Genomic DNA, 19,543 nt, shown 5'->3' on the forward strand with positions numbered 1-19,543 from the left:
CAGGATGATCTATCCCCAGCTTGGCCCTTGAAGTCTTCCAGCAGTGCACCCGTTGCTACTATAATTGAGTCCATCCACTTGCTGCTGGCCATCCTCTACTTCTCTTTCCTTCCACCTTTTCTGATATGTCATAATAGAATAGCCAATATATTGTTTTAAGAGTTCCATTAAACAGCTGAAAAGCTACAGATCAGCCTCCTAGTAATCTGTGTATTAAAAATAACAGAAAGGATATTGAACTTATAATGGGATTGCCACAAAACGGTTATAATTTGTTCAGTATGCCTCTGAATGCCAGGAGTTGAGGAGCACAGTTGGGTGGGAAATATTGCAGTGGTGTCCTGCTTGTTGTTTTCTCAGAGCCATCTATTTAGGCACTGTGTGGGACAAGATGCTGGATTAGAGCTCTGGCCCAATCCAGAATTATTTTTATATTTTCTTAGGACTGAACTGCCACCCCACAATGTAAATCTAGATGTATAGCTTTCAGTTAGAAGCTTTTATTGCTCTATACATTGCATAAAGTGGTATTTTTTCATAGGCATTTATTTCTGCCAAGACCTGAGTCTAGCTCTAGGAGATATTTTTTGCTATAAGGAGCCACCTTTCCAGATGGGTCACATTATTATATGTAATGCATGGCTAACTGAAGATATGGCATGCTGATCATAACATAGTATTGACTGACAATTGTGCATGAAGCTGCTGAGCTTCAGTTTTGTTACCATATATGCCATCTCACTGTTTCATGTAACAATATGATCCTTTATTTTACACTCTGATATTAACAAAATTAACATACACTCAGTATATGATATCATTTTCTGAAGAAGATCAGTAATTACTGGGCCTTGTCTATGACCATGCTGGCTGGAAATTTTTGGAAACTATTGCCTACATGCAGACTATTCAGCTTGTTTATAAATGTATTTAAGTATCTCACTTTTGTAGCTATTCTACTGTAAATGGTATTTCAGATTCTTTTACTAATGGATAATATAAGAGGAGGAGGGACTATATCATACAACTCATATACTGCTGCTCTGGTACATGAGTAGCAGGCATCTAAGCAGTCCCACATAACATTCCAAGAGAAATGGCTTGTTTTATACTTCTCTGGGAAGAAATAGATTTGTGTGATTTGAGGCATTTGCTGAAATTTGAGCACTCCAGATAACACAGAGCAAGTACTTTTATCTTAAAAATGGATTATATCTTCCCCCACCTGGATGGGCCAGAGTATTGTATATTCCTTCCAGATTGTATTAAGTGCTACATGCAGTTAGGTGTGTCTACTATGACTCTTATGTCACTTCTGAACTTCTAGTTTTACTGAGGTGATCTGAATTTCTGGAATGCATGGTTCCAGTTATGATTCCATCATCATCTGTCTGGTGCTTTCATCTGGGCTCTTCTGGAAGATATTAATATTTGCTATGAAGGTCACACCTTTTTATATGTAAATTGATTCAGCTTCAATTGTCAATGTATATAAGCAAAAACAGCATCACTGACAATGAGAAAGAGAATACAACTTGGAAAGTGAATGAAGGGCAACCCCCACTCCTCCAAAAATGTAATCAACACATGGAAAAAAATAGATCAGGAAAACTGCACTTTCCAGTTTTACTCCTGACATGCATCTTTGTCTTTTCAGAGGGTGCTTGTTCATGAGCAGCTGAGTTCCCACCAACACAGAAAACCCATGTGCTCAATCCCTTTATCTATATTTGGCTCAATGTATAGGATGGTGCTGGAGACCATACAGAAGTTTGTGGTTGTAGGCATTGTTTCAATTTCTCCTCCACACAAATTGTTAGCCTTTATCTCCATTAATGTACTAGACTCTGAAATTATCTTTCCTATTCTCTATAAACATCTGATTGAAACTTATTTACATTGAATTTCTTATTAGTTTATGCTTCAGAAATACCAATTTAATTATCTTTATATATAACATTTTGAATATTAAAAAATGATGTGGATTTGAATGAGAGAGTATAGCTTGTGTAACTGGTAGTATTTGTTCTTGATAAAGTTTTTTACTAGTTTCTATTTTTTTGTTTCTTTTAATGAGTTCATGGAATTACTACTACTTGCTTAAGTTGCTAGTAATTACTAGGCCAGTAACTCCCAATCTTCTTCTTTATGTGGACCACTACATCATCACTGAAAGCTTTTGCAAATGGTTGTTAAGCCAACTAAGATTTTCAGTGAGAACAGCAAAATGCTGGAGGATCAAAATATTGTAAGATTTGACTATCTCATGAGATTTCAGCCATTTTTTAAAATGATTTATATTCTTTCCCTGTCCTTGCAAGATTTCATTATGCTAGCACAAAACAAGCTCATCACTTTGTTCTACTTGAGTTTTTATAATGGGACATCTTTTGAGTCCTGCTTCTGACTCAGTAACCTAGGTATTTTCTATTCTGCTTAGTATAGATGAGTGTATGGATCTACAAATATTTCTTACAATAATTAATATTCCTAGGATAGTTTAAAGAAGAAAGACATTTTCCAAGAATTTCATTTGAAGGATGTGATGATTTTCATGCTCTTCACCTGTCAGTCCTCTTTTCTCATGGGAGGTTAATGGAAGTCCATTTATTCACAAACCTAGATATCATAATTCAGCTAGGAAATAATTTTATTTGTGCATTTTCCAGATGGAAATTCAAAATACTTTTTCTTTTATTATCAGTGAATATCCTGTTTTAGGACCAAGAAAGGAAATTGGTTCCTGGATAACAAAAAGCTAAAATGGGATCTGACTTGTCAGATTTTCTTCATTATCTCAGACAAAAGAGCCAGGGGCATACAGAGTTCTCTCAGCCCTTAAACAAGCTTTGGGCCCCCATTCAAGTATTTATCATCAATTAAGAGTTAGCAACTACATTCAAGATAGTAGACCTATTCTTGAACATATGAGTCACTCTGGGGATGAATGATAGCAGCAACTCAGGGCATTCTCTTGGGGGCACAACAGCACTATGAGGGTACATGAGTACTAGAGGTACCAGAGCTGCAAAATTCTAGATGACCATATAGCAATAAAAGTTTTATGTATCTCTTTACTATTATCTAGTAATTGTCTTAGTCAATATGAACTGAAGCTGTCTGCTGTGCTCAGTTCTGCCTGTAGCTCTCCCCTTACCTATCATCCTGCAAATGCCTAGCTTCCACTCTGGGTGCATGCCAGCCCTGAAGCAGATCCTGACTAGGTTTGTTTTGAAGGCAAAGCTAGGGTCTCCAGTGCTTGTGAGCTGCAAGGTGGCCACCACCTTGCCTTGACTGTATTTGCATCACTGAAAAGAGGAGTGTCTTAATAGTTTGTAATACAATTTTATTGATATTGATTGTCTGATTTCAATAAAACCATTTTAGAGTTTTAACAAAGCAACTGGATTCAGTTTTGTTTTGGGTTTTTTATGTGAAAATTACTATGGTTGTCATAAGCAGTAATAATGTATTCCTCCTTTGTGATATCTCTAGATCCAGTTGTGGAACACTGCATCTGTAGTGGACCCTCCCAGATACAGAATCTTCTAGTGTTAGATGTACGGATTCAATGGACAGAATATTCACAAGCCTCATAGAGATTATATCAGTTACTTCTCATCCGTATGACAGACTGGGTGCTTGAAGATGAATGCAGGGTGCATAACATCAGGATAAATTGTTGCACAAGCCTTTTTAGACACCAGTGCATCTTTTCTGAGATGTGTTTTTCGCTGCTGGAATTTATTCCAGCACTTTCATTGTAATGAGATTCATCTTACTTGACTGAAGAAGTGCAAGAAGAGTAGCTATACTCTTTGCTACATTTGGAAGCAGATACAAAATAATTCCAACTCACTTAACGTATTCATTTGAGGGCAGTAGTGGGCATATTTGAATAGCAGCCGCTGTTGTGAATAGAGCCAATACATAATATGAGGTTCCCTTGTAAGGATCCTAGGACAATCTCTTCAATGCCAGTTCCAAAGTCATAGAATTAATCCCACAGCAACAATAGAATTTGCTCTGCTTGATAAACTTACTACTCTCAAGGGTTTGCAAACAGTGCTGTGTTATGGCCACCTTAGGCCATTTCCTAATGCCATTTGGTCTTTTATAGAATGAGGCAGTTATTAACAATCTATTTTTTTTTTAAATTACAGACCTTGGGAGAATGCCTCATATTTACAGATATTTTGTAACTGCAATAGTGGTCATTTTTAATCTTATCTCTAGCATAAATAGCTTCTTTGTCAGTGAATTGGAGAACTTCCAGTCCTGCTTCATCCTTGGGCTTCCTCAGTGGTTCCAAGTGAAGTTCTCTTTGAATTTAATCCTCTGATGCCTTCCAACTATGTCTTTTTTCTTACCAACTGAATTTTGTTAGGGAGTTGGAATAGTCCCACAATGCCTTTTAACTGATAGTTCTAGGAGTTGTCCATCTGAAAATACCTGTAGTTAGGAACTAAAAATATGGTATAAATATGGCATTTATTTGTTTATTTTTGTTGAATATCTATGCCTTCAAGACTCCTGGTGTCTTACATAATTAGAAAACTTACATTAAAACCAAAACCATTAATGCAGTTTTAATTATTTATTATTTATTTAATTTCATTAAATGCTTGTTTAATTTATTATTTATTTTATTATTATTTATTTTGTTTTATTATTTTATTAATTATTTAATTATTAATGTCACTCTGTAAAGGCTCTCAGAAAAGCTTAGTTTTCACATGTTTCTGGAAGGCTATTGCCAAATGGGCCAATTTAACTCCTAGGTGGAGGATGTTCCACAGCATTGGAGCCATAGCTAAAAAGTAGGGTGTTCTGGTCTCCACACCCTTCACATCACGAAAGTGGTATATCTCTAACATTTTCTCCTTGGACACTTGCCTTGAACAAATCAACCCTGGTTGGAGCAAGTGGTTCTGAAAGTATCTTGGTGCTAAGTATGCAGTTTGAAACCAATTGGCACCAGTGCAGGGCTCACATGATCATTGTAATGGAGTGCCAATCAGTAGGCAGTCTGCTGCACTTTAACTTAACTGCAGCTTCCAAGTGGTCTTCAGAGTCAGCTTCATTATAGAAATCCCACCAGGCTAAATATAAGTTCCATGCTATACGTTCACATAGGACATAATTCTCACATGAAGTAGCTATTTCAATAGCTTAATATCCTTTCCCTCAATAGACTCTACTGGGATCCATTTGGTACAAAGATATGTTTTACATCTGATAGCCACCACTAAGTACAATTGCCCAATTATTTTGGAGTGTTTGTCTTCCTATGCAGCAGATGATATACTTTTTATTATCTAAAACTATTGCACAAATAACAGCCTACTATGTTCAGCTGGTTGCTTTTGCTTTCTCATGATGGCTCACATGGCCAAAGTGTGGGCGTTATTGCTTTGCAGAAAACATACTCTCCCTTCCAATATTGGCACATAGTTTCTGTATAGTAGGCATACTTAGTGCTCTGTAGACATTAGGCATCTGCTTTGTTGCCAGTTTCACACTGCAAGATGTCCTAATTGATTGCCCTAATTGTACTGCGAGGGAAGCAGATGATTGATTAGCTTTCTATGGCTCTTTAAAATTAAAGTGTGATAAAATGGATGTTTGCGTACTTGAAATGGGCATGTAGCTGGGTTGCATTTTTTATAAGGCAGAATGAAATACTCATTTTTTTTTTCCTGGGATTTTTCTCTTATAGGTGTTGTTTTAGATAGAAATCATGTAGTTACTCCCCTTCCTCTTCTGTTCATCACTTCCAGGATTCAGAGAAACTGTTAGCTGTTTTACTTGGATGAGCAATGTTTCTTCTGAGAAAAATCAGAAATGCTTTCTAGTGCGCATCTGTTCTCTGTTGTAGTTTGCTGTTTTTGTAAACTGTTTGTGACATGAATCATATAATATTCAAAGTCAACTTCCAGCATTTCAAGGCATCTCCCAAAGTTTCAAAATGTGTGTATAAAGTAACGTAAGGATTACCTGGCGTTCAAAGCTGCAATGTCTGTGATGCATCTGACTGGTCCTCTTTTCCTCTTCCTCCTCCATCTTTTTAATCAAAGCTAATTCTGTTTCAATGTATTGTCAAAGGCTTTCACGGCTGGAATACAATGGCTGATGTGGGTCTTCCGGGCTGTGTGGCCGTGTTCTGGAAGTTTTGGTTCCTAACGTTTCGCCAGCATCTGTGACCGGCATCTTCAGGGGACAGGAGCACAGACAGGAGCGGTTCTCTCTGTGCCCAGGATGATGTGACCCTTTTGGCACAGAGAGAACCGCTCCTGTCTGTGCTCCTGTCCTCTGAAGATGCCGGTCACAGATGCTGGCGAAACTTTAGGAACCAAAACTTCCAGAACATGGCCACACAGCCCGGAAGACCCACATCAGCCATCACTAATTCTGTTTCACTTCTCCTTTCCTGATCCCTTCAGTAGCTGTGCATATATACAATTCTTCTCTCTTAGGGTTACACTTTATACCTCTGATGAAGTGAACCTCGATTTGTGAAAACTTATGTGATAGGTTTAAGTCTTTAAGGCTATTTGTTGTATCTAATATCAGACATAGAGAGCCAGTTTGGCATAGTGGTTAAGGTACCAGGCTAGAAACCAGGAGACTATGAGTTCTAGTCTTATCTGAAGCACAAAGCCAGCTGGGTGACATTGGGCCAGTCATTTCATCTCAGCCCTAAGAAGCAGGCAGTGGCAAACCACATCCAAAATCTTGCCAAGAAAACTGCAGGGACTTGTCCAGGCAGTCACCAGGAGTCAACCCTGACTCAAAGGCACCCCCCCCCAAATAATTAGACATCTTGAATTAAATAAATTTGGGCTTTCTAGACAGATATTAACACTAGTATAGAGTATATGGTGTTGAGTACCTCATTATTTTCCATCTGTTATTATTGACCTTGCTTTTATTTTCTTAAAATATATGGAAGTCTTTTGCTGAGCTTTGGTGCAGGTTGTAGACATTTGTTGCTTTCCACTGGGATGTATGGATTGTGCACTATTCAATATAAACTGTCCCCATATAGATAGGTTCTAAGTCTTCCTAAAGTATGAACATTCTCTTCCATCAGAAGTTTGTTCATTGATCATTTTCATGAAAGCTTTCACTAGCACCAGTGATGAAGAAATCTATTAACAAGCAATATGTCATCAGTAATAGCTCCTTCAGTAAGGGATACAGCTTGAAAACAAAAGCCTTTGTTTGCTTGTAACATGCTAGCCCAGATCTATTTAGGAAAACATGATTTGTGTATTTTCATATTTGAACTATGTATAGTCCATCTGGTACTGCTTCACTTAACTATTCTTATTCATCTGTTTGAAAAATTAAAATGTTGGAAACTGGAGGAAAACTATTTAGTGATAGAAAACATTCCTATTTTTACTGAAGTTTTCTAGTTATGTAATTATAGCATTATAATCTTTTGGTATGGAGATATGAGATAGTATATCTTGATGTAACTGTTTTATTTCTTATTATCCAATATTTATATCCCACTCCAATCCTAATGGACTTTGGTTGGGTAACAACAAGATAAAATATACAATAGAAAAACTGGAAAAAAAAGTAAAATACGTAACAAGGTATCAAGAAACAACTAAGAGCCAAAAACACATTCAAACAAGATAGTTTTAACTTGTTTGCAAAATACTAGCAGGATTGGGGCCGTCTGTTCTTAAGTGGATGAGGATATTCAAGAATCGGGCCACCACTGAGATGATCCAGCAGAATATTGGAACAATGTTTTGTGGATAGATGTGACAAATGTGAAGTGTTTTGGCGTTAATAAGATATATTATATTTAGAAAAAAATGAAACACTGCCTTCCAGCAAAAGAACCTTATTGTGAAGCATGGCAGTGAGAATGAAAAGTAGCAGGGAGAATATCATGGGTTAGAGATTGAAGCCTGAAGGACCTAGGGAGGTCACAATCACTGAGGAAACAGTTCTGGATTATATCAGCAATTCTACAGGGTATCTGTGAGTCAAAGCTTAAAGAATGTGGGTCGTGTAGCATGACAGTGATCCATAAATAAATCTATGGCAGAAGAAATTTTGCTTTTTAGAAGGGCCAAGCCAAATCCTGACCTTAAGCCAATTGAAATGATGTGGCATGACCTGAAACAAGCAGTTCAGCATAATATCCAAAAAATATCAGTGAGCTGAAGCAGTCCTGTAAAGAGGCATGTATGAAAATACCTCCAAACTGATGTATGGAATTGATCAACAGATACATATTTGATTAAAGTCTCTGTTACTAAAGGAGATTTTTTTATTTAAAGCTTCACATGCTATTCCAGTTCAGACAGTGAATGTTGGCTCAGAGTGTTGGCTCAATAAAAACATGATATAGTACACTATTTTGTCTATGTAGCTTATTAACCAGAAGCCCTGTGTATTAATTAGACTTGAGTGAAGCTTAAATCACACTATAGGTCACAGTTCTGTGGGATTACAAATAGTTCTGAAGAGTTTACAAACTTTCTCTCACCACTGGAATCTTCTAACACTACATAGGATTCATATGGGATACTGCTAGTAAAATACATTTTAAAAGCATTTAAACATTCATTTTAAAGTTCTTCTAGACAAGGTTTTATTGCAATTTGCATTCTGTAACTTTAAACTTCAGTGATGTTGGCTATATCAGCCGCTTAGTTAATAGCATTTTTTTTTTTTTTGGAGAATTGGAAAGCTGTACCTGCATTCTTTATTTGGTATCAATTGGGTCTAATTAGGTTCGACATCATAGTCTTCCATTCTAGTGGCTGTCTCCTGACTGCATGAACTGCCCTGTCTGAAAGATAAAAAATTAATATGCATTCTGTTCATTATACCTTGGCATGTGTCAGAGAAGCATTAAATAGTGCCTGCAATAGTCTTAGTTCTATCATGGTTACAGCCACAAATTCAAATAATAACTGCTTTTGCTTGTCAAGATCATTCTACTTAAAGACTCAGCAGTTGCAATCCCACATGATACATTTGTACAGGAATGAACTAGTATAGTGGGTTTTGCGTAGACAACATGAGTTGAGATTACCTAAATGAGTTGTCCCTTTCGCATCTTCTATACACAAACATTATGCCTTTACACCAGTCTCCCTATAATGCTAATACAGTTATCTCTTTTGCTGATAATTCAAGACAATGTATCTAAATAATTCTTTGCTAGTCTCCTCTGAAGATTATGAAGCCACTATTATTAAAGTAGGACGGTTTGGTGCTTTCACAAATACAAGTTCTTGTTCTCTGTAAGCAAGCTGTGTTTCCTCACAGTTTTGAGAAGCCTACCTTTGATCCTTGTGTTACGACATCACACTTAATAGAGGCAAACCTTATTAAAAATTCCCAGCACAGCAGTTATTGCATACAAGTACGCAGGTTCAGTGGATGAAGATAGCATTGTATGTTTCTTTCCCATTCCTCTTGCCTGCCTTCAGTCGTACCTACTTTCTGAATCAGGATGTTTCTTCAGTTTACCTCTGATCAATTAATCCTAACGGATTATGTCTGCTTTACACAGTAAGACCAAACAGTGTAGCTCAGGCTCACCGCACCCAGCCTGTATGTTTAAAGGAGGCATTACAAGGCTTATTTTCCTCTCCTTTGCCAGCTTCTGTTCGGAAATCTGATCACTGCTTCTGCTGGGAGGGGTGCAGGCATGAGGAGAGGGGAGGGCACAGCCACCGAGAGAAGAAGAGATGCAGCAAGTGTGGAGCTCGCTGCCTTTAGACAAAGCAGTCTGCTGCAGCCTTTTGAGAGAGACACACATGCCTGCCTGGGAAAATACCACAATCCTTTTGCCTGCTCGTGGAGTGGAAAAGAAACTGTCCAGCACAAGGAGAGACTCCCTGACCAAGACAGAGACCGCTGCTTGAATTTGGGGAGTAAATCACCCTTTGGCCAGGCTTTATGAAAGAAGGGAGGCGGAAACCTTTCGCAAGCGCTGCATCCCTGGTGCTGCAGTATGCATTAAGAAGGCAGGCCAGCTCCCAGGCGCTCATTAACATTGCTTAACAGAGGATCTTCTCTGCAGGCCAGTGCAGCAGGATTTCTAACCCTTTCCAGTTGTTCAGAGAACAACCGGCACTGCATTGTGTAGGCATCACAGGAAGGAAGGAGCAGGGAGTAGTTTTCAATGTGCAGAACTTCAAATAACCACAGGGTTCAAAGGCTGCAACCCTAGTGTCTTCAACAATGTTGTGCAAATTCTCTTCAAGGGCGGACATGCTAGGAAGGCTGAGAAAATAACTGCGTGATTTGCCTAGCAATTTATCTGAGGACTGCAAAGCCGTGGAATTTGAACTTTCCTGATTACATCGGGTATCTCCAGTTCAGCAAAGGAAAGTAACAAATTCCTAGACTTTCTTCTTAGGTGTAGGGGAAAGAAGAGCTATTTTGCATAGCTTCTACTGGCCTTTGAAGAACTTATTTCTCATTAACTGACTGAAAGGAGGTGCCAGAACGTATCTGACCCTAACTGCTACAGAGGAAGGGGGAGGGGGGATGTTCAGCCTTTGTCTTTTTTCCCCTTAAATCCAGGACTTAAAAGGCTTTGTTCTGAGAACTACTTGTTTATCTGCTTGAGGAATGTGAAGGTAGTACTTGTGTTTTGCAGAAGAAAATGAAGGACTGGCAAATGCAAGTCAACAAAGAATTGGCAGGAGCAGACTTTGGGTGGAAAATGAACTGAGTCCTTTCATTTTGCTCCAGTGTGCTTACTGGTTCTAATCTGAATGTTGGTGCTGATTCCCAGCCCAGTTCAGTCAGTAGAGGCTGTCAATATGTCATATATCTGGATAGGTAGTAAAGTGACAGTGGCAGGACTCCTGAGCTTAGGCTTGTCAATCATGCCTCTGCTCCTTGTAATAAAATAACAGAGAAAGATCCTTACCATGGTTTGCCTGTTTCGGGACTGTTGGGGGAAAAAAAGTATAAGTTTTTATTCTTCTACTGCAGAGTGTGTGTGTGTGTGTGTGTTTTGTCTTGCATGTCGTCTTTGGACAGCTGTTCACTAATCTGGCTGATGCTGCTTTTCTGAACACCCATGTGTCTGTCTGTTTCTCTCAACTGCATGAAGATGTATTTTCTCTCTGCTTTGCATCTCCAGTGCTAACAGTCTTCCTTACTGACCTATTGCACAAGGTAATGAATCTGAAGTAATGCATCTCAAGTTGAAGTTGCATGGATGCAGGCGTCTGCTGGGCTATGTGTATTTGTGAGCTGGCCCCTCTTGTAACTCATACTTGTAGCTCTGGCTTGGAATGATGCTTTGGAAAGTTTACAGCCCCCTCAGAGGAAAGAAGGAGCTGACCAAGATTCTTGTGAGGTTTGGAATGCATACACCTGGCAAGGAGCACGCTTAAGCCAGGAAATCAATGCATGTAATGCTTGGGCCTCAGGAACAGTTATAAACCACTTGGATTCTGAGTTTTAAGTATAACTGAGAGTCTAATTAACGCTCTAGATTGAACAGGACAGAAGCTTATTGTTCATGGTTTGTGTGCAGAAGAGGAGCTGTCTGCCACCTAATTGCACTCTGGCCCTGGTTTGGCTTCTTGAGGATAATGACTATGATGTGGCAATGCCACTTCTCTTCCTCAGAGTGCCGCTGCTACCGCCTTAACGGGTTTTCCTTTTTCAAGCGTCTGCCGATTCCTCTTTCGTCAGGTTCACGGATGCTGGAGCAGAGTGTTGGGGAGTGGCTGGAGTCCATCGGCTTACAGCAGTATGAAAGTAAACTGCTTCTCAATGGCTTTGATGATGTCCGCTTCCTGGTGAGTAACTACCTGAAAATGTACAGAAAGGGTGTTGTTGAACACGTGCATTGATTTTTGAAAAGCAGATTCAGTTTGATACAGAAAAGTATAACATGGGTTACCTATCCTACAGACACATTTTCACAATGTTTGGCTCTCAAATTAAAAAGTTTGAATGGTCCTGAATAGTGATAAATGCCGCACACACATTTGTCTTTCTTTTTTAGAGTGCAGGTTTTTCCTGTAAATTTGATGTTCAGGAGTAATTCTCAATAAGGATAGTTGTGTAGACATCTAGGAAGTCTACATGTGGAGAATTGAGCTGCAACCTTAAATTGACATGCCTGATGAAAACATATTTGAAGTAATTCAGCCCCTATAGTATTCACACCTTAGTGTAATTTCAGCAACCCATCAGTTTGAGATATATTATATGCCATTGCTTTGTACATTTATATACTTGTTTGTTTGGAAAATGTTTGCAATGTTCAAATATTTACCACATGCTAAATACTATGGAAACAAATGCATTTAATCTCTAATAAATTAGAAGTGTATTAATGTTTACACTTACAGTGGATGCAAATATATTTCCTTTTTAAAAGATTGTGTCTTCATTGCTGAGCCTAATACCTAAGAGCAGCATTATTGGGAGAAAAGGAAGCTTTAGCCCTAGCCATCTTAATTAAGATAAAAGAAAAGAAAAGAAAATACAATTTTTCTGCATTGGTATTCATTTGTTCACTTAAAAGAGGATGTCATTGTACAGTTGTTATTGTTGTCTCATCAGCATCTAGATAATTTATACTCATTCTTTGGCACAACAGGAATGAAGATTTACTGGGAGATACTTGCTGATTTAATATAATTGCCTTGTCATTTTTGTTTTTACACTTAACTATGGGGAAACTATTGTGAGATGGCAAATTATCATTCTTCAGTAGGTAAAATGCACATTTGCATATCCTTCAGTGTAGTACATATTGAGCGAAACTCTGTCTTTGAAACAGAGGCTTCTGAATTACTTTGGGGGAAAATGAGTTGGAAAATGTATTTCTCTTTGTTCAGTGGGTTTCATATGGGAGGCCAAAATATATTCCCTGAACTGGTTAGATTTGTACTTGTAAAACCCTTTGTTATACAAAAACATCTTAGTTCTGAAATCTAACACAAAACCAGACTACACTATAATCTTTTGCAGAACACTGCTTTAATCCTGGCCATTTCTTTTGCCAAACCATCACTTTAGAGAGCGATAGGGACAGAATGTAATATTATTTGCTAGTGTTTTAACAGATTATCTAAAGGTTTTGCCTTCCAATTATCAAGTTTCATTTAGATAAGTATGTGGAATGAATTTATTTTCATTTTGTTTATGATTGATCTGCTTATATCATGAATTTTGAATAATCATGCCAGAATGTAATGTGCCAGTACATTTTTCTGTTTCTGGGACAGATGAGGAGAAGTTTTGAGGAAGACATCTTAGTTTAGTTGTTGTCTGCAAGACTCTTGTATGTATTTAAATTTTAACATTCAGCAAGATTAAGCAGTCTTTAAAATTCAATTATTGACCTGCTGTATTAGGCTTTAGAGCAGAGATAATTATCAGGATTCCAGTTGTTACAGTATTTTTATTATATATATATAATAATTAGATATATATATATATCTCAAATTTAGATACTGCCCATCTTGCAAAAAAGTGAGTCTGGGCGGTTCACAATAAAATAGCAATAAATATTAATTAAAATACAATAAAACAATATAAAATATGATTGAAATAGAATAAAAACTAAACACGCAAATAATATCTTCTAAGATGTTGATGATTTTCCCATTTCAACACTTTAAGGGAGCTGGATACTTTTGAATACTTCTGTTTTTTCTAAAAATAAAATGAATTGAAGTAAATATATTTCCTAAGAACACACACCCACATATATACATACAAACAGTTCCTAGCTATTATGTGTCCTGAAACCAGAAAGCAGTCAATTGGAAGAGAAGTTTGCTAGTCTTAGCAAGTAATCACAGAACTTTCTCTGTAATATTTTAATAACCTTTTTCAAAAGGAACAGTATAATTTTGCTTGCAGTTACAAATGTACATTTTTTCATAAATAAAGTAACTGAAACCTGTGTCATTATTAACACTGTGATATATTAATGTGGCATTTTAAACATTCAATCATATATGCAACTCATGTATTGAACTGCTACATCTGTTCCATTAAAAAATTCTCAACAAAAAAGTCTGTGTGCCTCTGTATGTTCCTTCCTTTTGAAGGATATGTTCAGAGGAGGCAATCGTGGACCTCAATGATGTAACCTCTAAGTTCAGTTAAAACAAATTCTTATATGATTTCATATGAGGATGCTTAGTTGTATGAACTATCAAAAATGGGAGATCACCTACATTTCTGTTCCTGGGATTACGCGAAAGTCATGAATTTGTTTAGTTATTCTTGTAATGACAAGCTTTTTTTCTTACAGAAGAGTGAATTTCAAATTATAGAAAAATAATGAGAATCTTCCATAAATGCTTTCTATTCCCATAACTACTTCAAATACATTGGGCAGCTCCTATATAGTAAGGATAAAGTTTCTGTGACAGAGTTATGTGCAGAGTTTCTGCTATGGAAGAAAATGCTACTTTTTTAAACTTTGCGACACTTGAAGCCATATACACTTCTGTATCCTTTTGGCTTTGATAGAAGAAAAAAATATTTTGACTATTAAGTATAGCAGGAACAATATGCTTAAATTCTGCTCTGCATTTTGGGTGCTCTTATATATTGTAAAAATATACACAGTAACATTTTGTATAATTTTTTGGTTATTTTATTTTAATTAGCACTAGATTAAGGAATAGGAAGTACATCCCTTTTTTAAGAGTTACAGTTCAGTTCGCCTCTCCTTTTCAACATCTACATGAAATTGCTGGGGGAGGTCATCATCAGACTGCTGATGATACCCAGTTATATATCTTCACCCCTAGCTGGACAGATGATGCTATCGCAGTGCTGGCTGAGTGCCTGGAGGCTGTAAGGGTCTGGATGGGGAGGAACCAGCTTTGACTCAACCCTGGCAAGAAGGAGTGGCTCTGGACTTTTGGCCCCCCAGGCCCAGGTGATATTTCATCTTTGACTCTGGACGGGGTGGCACTCCCCTGGACTGAGCTGGTGTGCAATTCGGGGGTCCTCCTAGACTCATGGCTCATGCTCGAGGAGCAGGTGGCAGCCATGGCTAGGGGGGCCTTTGCACAAATTTGTCTGGTATGCCAGTTCAGCCCCTTCCTGGACCGGAAGGCCTTGCTCACGGTCACTCATGCCTTAATCACTTCCCATTTGGATTACTGCAATACGCTGTACGTGAGGCTACCCTTCAAGTCCTGGAAACTACAACTGGTCCAGAATGTATCGGCGAATGCAGTGATGGGTGCCCTTAGGTTTATCCATGTTACACCTCTGTTGCGTGAGCTCCCAGTTTCCTTCTGGTGCAATTCAAGGTGCTGGTTATCACCTTTAAAGCCTTATATGGCACAGGGCCAGGTTATCTGTGCAACTGCCTCTCCCTAAGGACATCTACCCGTCCTACCAGATTAGAGAAGGTGGGCATGCTCCTAATCCCTTCCCTTAAACATTGCCATCTTATGGGATCTAGAAAGCATGCCTTTTCCATGGCAGCCCCTGCCCTATTGTAATGGTATGTGGGAATGACCTTGGGAGATGGGGGGAAGAGATGCTGCCTAGGGAACACTCAGATAAGAAAGGGCATATCCCACAGCTGCATAATAAAGAGGCTCAAAAGGGACCCTCCCTAACTTCTCAGGCTGTAAAGGAGACGGGAGATTTGTACTTTCAGACTTGTCAGATTCTGTTAATGTAGCCCTGCAATAAAGTAATATTAGCACATCTGATCGTGTTTTCTGTTGGTCTACCTGGGAAGATTGACATCAATCTTGCAAGTTGGATACTCTCTTCCAAAGAGAGGAATTTCAGGAATGTCCTCCAATCCTCAAGGAATGCTGCTATCCACCGAGCATCTTGCAGCAGCGTTGTTGTAACATCAGCAGCAAGTGGATGGACAGATGACCAATTTGCAGAATGCCATGATAGAACTAATGCAACAGCTGGGGCAGAATTTGCCTCAACCCGTGGCAGCACAACTGATGGCGGCTCAGCCAGTGCTGCTGTGTCCCCATGGGAGCTTGCCGGAGAAGTTAGGGAGGGTCCCTTCTGAGCCTCTTTCTCCGTCTATTATGCAGCTGCAGGCTATGCCCTCTTATCTGACCGTTCCCTAGGCAGCATCTCTTCCCCCCATCTCCTAAGATCATTCCCATATGCCATTACAACTATAGAACACCCTTCCCCTTGAAGTTCGGCAGGCCCCCACCCCCCTAGCCTTCCAAAAAGCACTTAAGACCTGGCTTTTCCCCTAAGTGCTGGGATAGGGTGAGATTGATGAGAGTTTTTGTAGTGGATTGCTTGTTAAAGTTTATTATGGTGCCAGGTTTCTTTACTCTCTGTGGTTTTAATAGATATATGTACATATTAATTGTACAATGATGCTGTTTTAATTGTTGGTTGGGAGCCACCCAGAGTTCAGTATAAGATAGGCAGCTATATAAATGTTTTAAATAAATAAATAAATAAATTTTAAATAAATAAATAATACACTTTCAATCATGTGGCAAACTATTTTGACTTCTGTGCACAAAGTGAGAATTAACAAAATATTGTTAATAGATTTCATAAAAGAACCACAATATCTTTTTTAAAATAATTTTTATTGAACCATAATTAACAAACATTAAGTATTTTATAGGCTGGTACCTTAAGTCAAATTGGGGAGAATGTTCTAGAAAGTTATGGTACTTCGTTTCATATTTTGTCAGTCTAGTTTTTAAAGGTTTTGTTAAACAGGGAGTTTTAGAGTTACATGATTCTAAAGGATTGGCACAAAAGAGTTACGTTAAATCTCACTGGTATATAAGGTAGCTAAGTACATTGAGTAATGATTTTCATTTTGCCAAATGGCTGTTAAGCTAATTGCTTCAGCCATAATATAAATTAAGTTGGGTTCTTTTGATAGAATGATAAAACATAGTTCATTTTATGTTAAGTTGTAGATGACATTGTCTAATATTTTGTTTTTAATGTTGAGAAATTTCTAGCTATACAGTGATACCTCGGGATACGAACGCCTCTGCTTGCGAATTTTTCGGGTTACGACCAGCTCTGGCCCCAAAATTTTACCTCGGTTTGCGAACTCCGCCTCGGGGTACGAGCCATTTTCCGCCCGTGCCACGTGGTCCGCGGCCATTTTCTGCCCGTGCCACGTGGTCCGTGGCCATTTTTCCGCCCGTGCCACGTGGTCCGCGGCTGTTTTTCCGGCCCTGCCGCGTGGTCCGCGGCCGTTTTTGCGCCACGCCGGGCTGTTTTCGCGCCGCGCCGGGCCGGGCCGGGCCGTTTTCGCGCCGGGCCGCGCCGCGCCGGGCTGTTTTCGCGCCGCGCCGCGCTGCACCCGGCCATTTTCGCGCCGCACCACGCCGCGCCCGGCCGCTTTCCGTGTGGTCCGTGGACGCCAGAACGGATTAACGGTAATTACATTGAACCTTATGGGAAATTGCCTCGGGTTGCGACCAAATTCGGGCGGAGGGCGGAACGGATTAACTGGATTTACATTGAACCCTATGGGGAAATTTGCCTCGGGGTGCGACCAAATTCAGAGGGCGGAACGGATTAACCGGATTTACATTGAACCCTATGGGGAAATTTGCGTCGGGTTACGACCAACTCGGGATACGCCCAGTGTCACGGAACGGATTAAGTTCGTATCCCGAGGTACCACTGTATTATCATAGAGTCAGTGGGATGTATTGTTGTTAATGTTGAGAAATTTCTAACTATATTATCATAGAGTCAGTGGGATGTATTTTTTGTTGTAGATTTGCAAGAAAAATCAGGAATGGATTCTTGAAGTATTCTGCTTTATGTTGAGATTAAAATAGATTATACTCCACTACTCCTATACATTCCAGTGTTTATTTTCACAGGCTGCAAATAAATTAGAAATAGTTTTGATTCCAATAACATCAAAATCAAATATAATAATTAGTATAAAAGGCAAGAGGATTGTGTAAAATACATTTTGCATAATACTGTGCAAATATTGTGTATTATGAACCTTACTGTTTCCTGATGGATGTAGCCAAATTTAGAGTGATGCTTCTGCAACAATTAATACATTTCTCAATATGAAACATAACCTGTGAATAGTCCTTGGTTTGGTTTTAGAGAGTAATGAATAGGTCAAATTATTCACAGTTCATTTGAATTAGGCTGTTCAGAATAGTAAGTGGGAAAATTAAATTCTGGAGTCAAAGAAAGGAACAGTAAGCTGCCTTCTTCTTTATTCCCTGCTAGGGAAAAAGTATAGTTTTTATAGTCAAATTAAGGCATGCATGAGTTTTTGTAATATGCTGCATTCTTCTCCCATTTATGGATAACATTGATAACAAATGTATTGGAAAAAAGAAGGAAATATCTTGCTAGCGTCCTATTTGTTGTTTTAAATTCAGAATACCCTAGGCACTGTGAGGGGATAAAGTCAAACAGTAAGGTTGTGTTTTATTCAGAGGCCTAAAGGGCTAATTCAGATGCTGTGTTTTGATAGGAAAAAAATCATTAAATTGTGTACAGGTAGTCCTCAAGTTATGACCATTCGTTCAGCAACGGTTTGAAGTTACATCGGTGCTGAATGAAGGGACTTATGACCAATCCTCAAAGTTCCAGCCATTGCAGCACCCCTATGGTAATGTAAACAAAATTTGGGCTCTTGGCAACCAGCTCGCACTTACAACCAGTTGCAGCATCCCGCAGTCACATGATCACCATTTGCGACCTTCCCTGCCAGCTTCCCCCAAGCATAGTCAATGGGAATCTGGCAAGGAAGGTCGCAAGTTGCTGGGGTAAGTGACCCCGCCCCCGGCCTTTCTTCATTGGCATGCACTGCCCCTCCTTCCCCTCCTTCAGTCTCACTTGGCCTCCCTGTGATCACACACATGCCCGCATGTACCCTATGCCCTCTTTCCATGGCCTCCCTGTGATCGCATGTACCCCGCGGTCTCTTTCCTTGGCCTCCCTGAGATCACACATGCATATACCCAATGCCCTCTTTCCATGGCCTCCCTGCAATTGCACACAACCTGCACCCTCTTTCTTCAGCTTCCTTGCATTCACGCACCCTGCGCCCTCTTTCCCTGGCCTCCCTGCAATCGCAGGCACCCCGCATTCTCACTCCCCAGCCTTTCTGAGCTCGTGCCTCACCAAGCAGCCCCTCCCCTAACTCACATGCGGTCTGCTCTGGGCCTCCCAGGGCCTCTCCAGCCCCCTGCAGCACCCCCGTGCTCCTTAGCTGGGACTCCCTCTGCTTTCTGCCTAATGACCCTTGTGTCTTGGGTTACCATAACAACCAGGACTGCCTGTGTTGCCATCGCTAAGTGATGTGGTCACGTGACGTCACACTTTACAATTGCATTGCTTAGCACTTAGTATAGTTAGTACAAAATGCAGTTACCTATGTGGTAACTGGTGCCAGATGCCACAAACATATTGCAACCTGTGCTGCAGGCCTTGCACTGGTGGCCATAAGTTTCCAGGTACAATTTAAAGTGCTGCTTTTAACCCAGACAGCCCTACATGGCTGGGTGCCAAGGTACCTTCAGGACTACCTACTTCAAACAGAATCTGT

General features: G+C 39.5%; 1 protein-coding gene across 12 annotated transcripts in view; it reads left to right on the top strand.

Annotated features, from left to right (window-relative positions):
* Nucleotides 1–19,543, top strand: part of ANKS1A (ankyrin repeat and sterile alpha motif domain containing 1A) — a 153,734-nt gene that overhangs the window by 94,229 nt on the left and 39,962 nt on the right. For all 12 annotated transcript variants that reach the window (XM_088153153.1, XM_088153154.1, XM_088153144.1 and 9 more), the window contains one exon: nucleotides 11,698–11,804. In XM_088153153.1, coding sequence (XP_088009279.1) covers nucleotides 11,698–11,804 — 107 coding nt within the window. The remainder of the gene's footprint in view (nucleotides 1–11,697; nucleotides 11,805–19,543) is intronic.

This window comes from Python bivittatus, unplaced genomic scaffold (assembly GCF_059951505.1).
Source record: "Python bivittatus isolate LINGU-HERP-01145 unplaced genomic scaffold, Pbiv_v1 ctg000700_np1212, whole genome shotgun sequence".
In the NCBI taxonomy this organism is placed as follows: Eukaryota; Metazoa; Chordata; class Lepidosauria; order Squamata; family Pythonidae; genus Python; species Python bivittatus.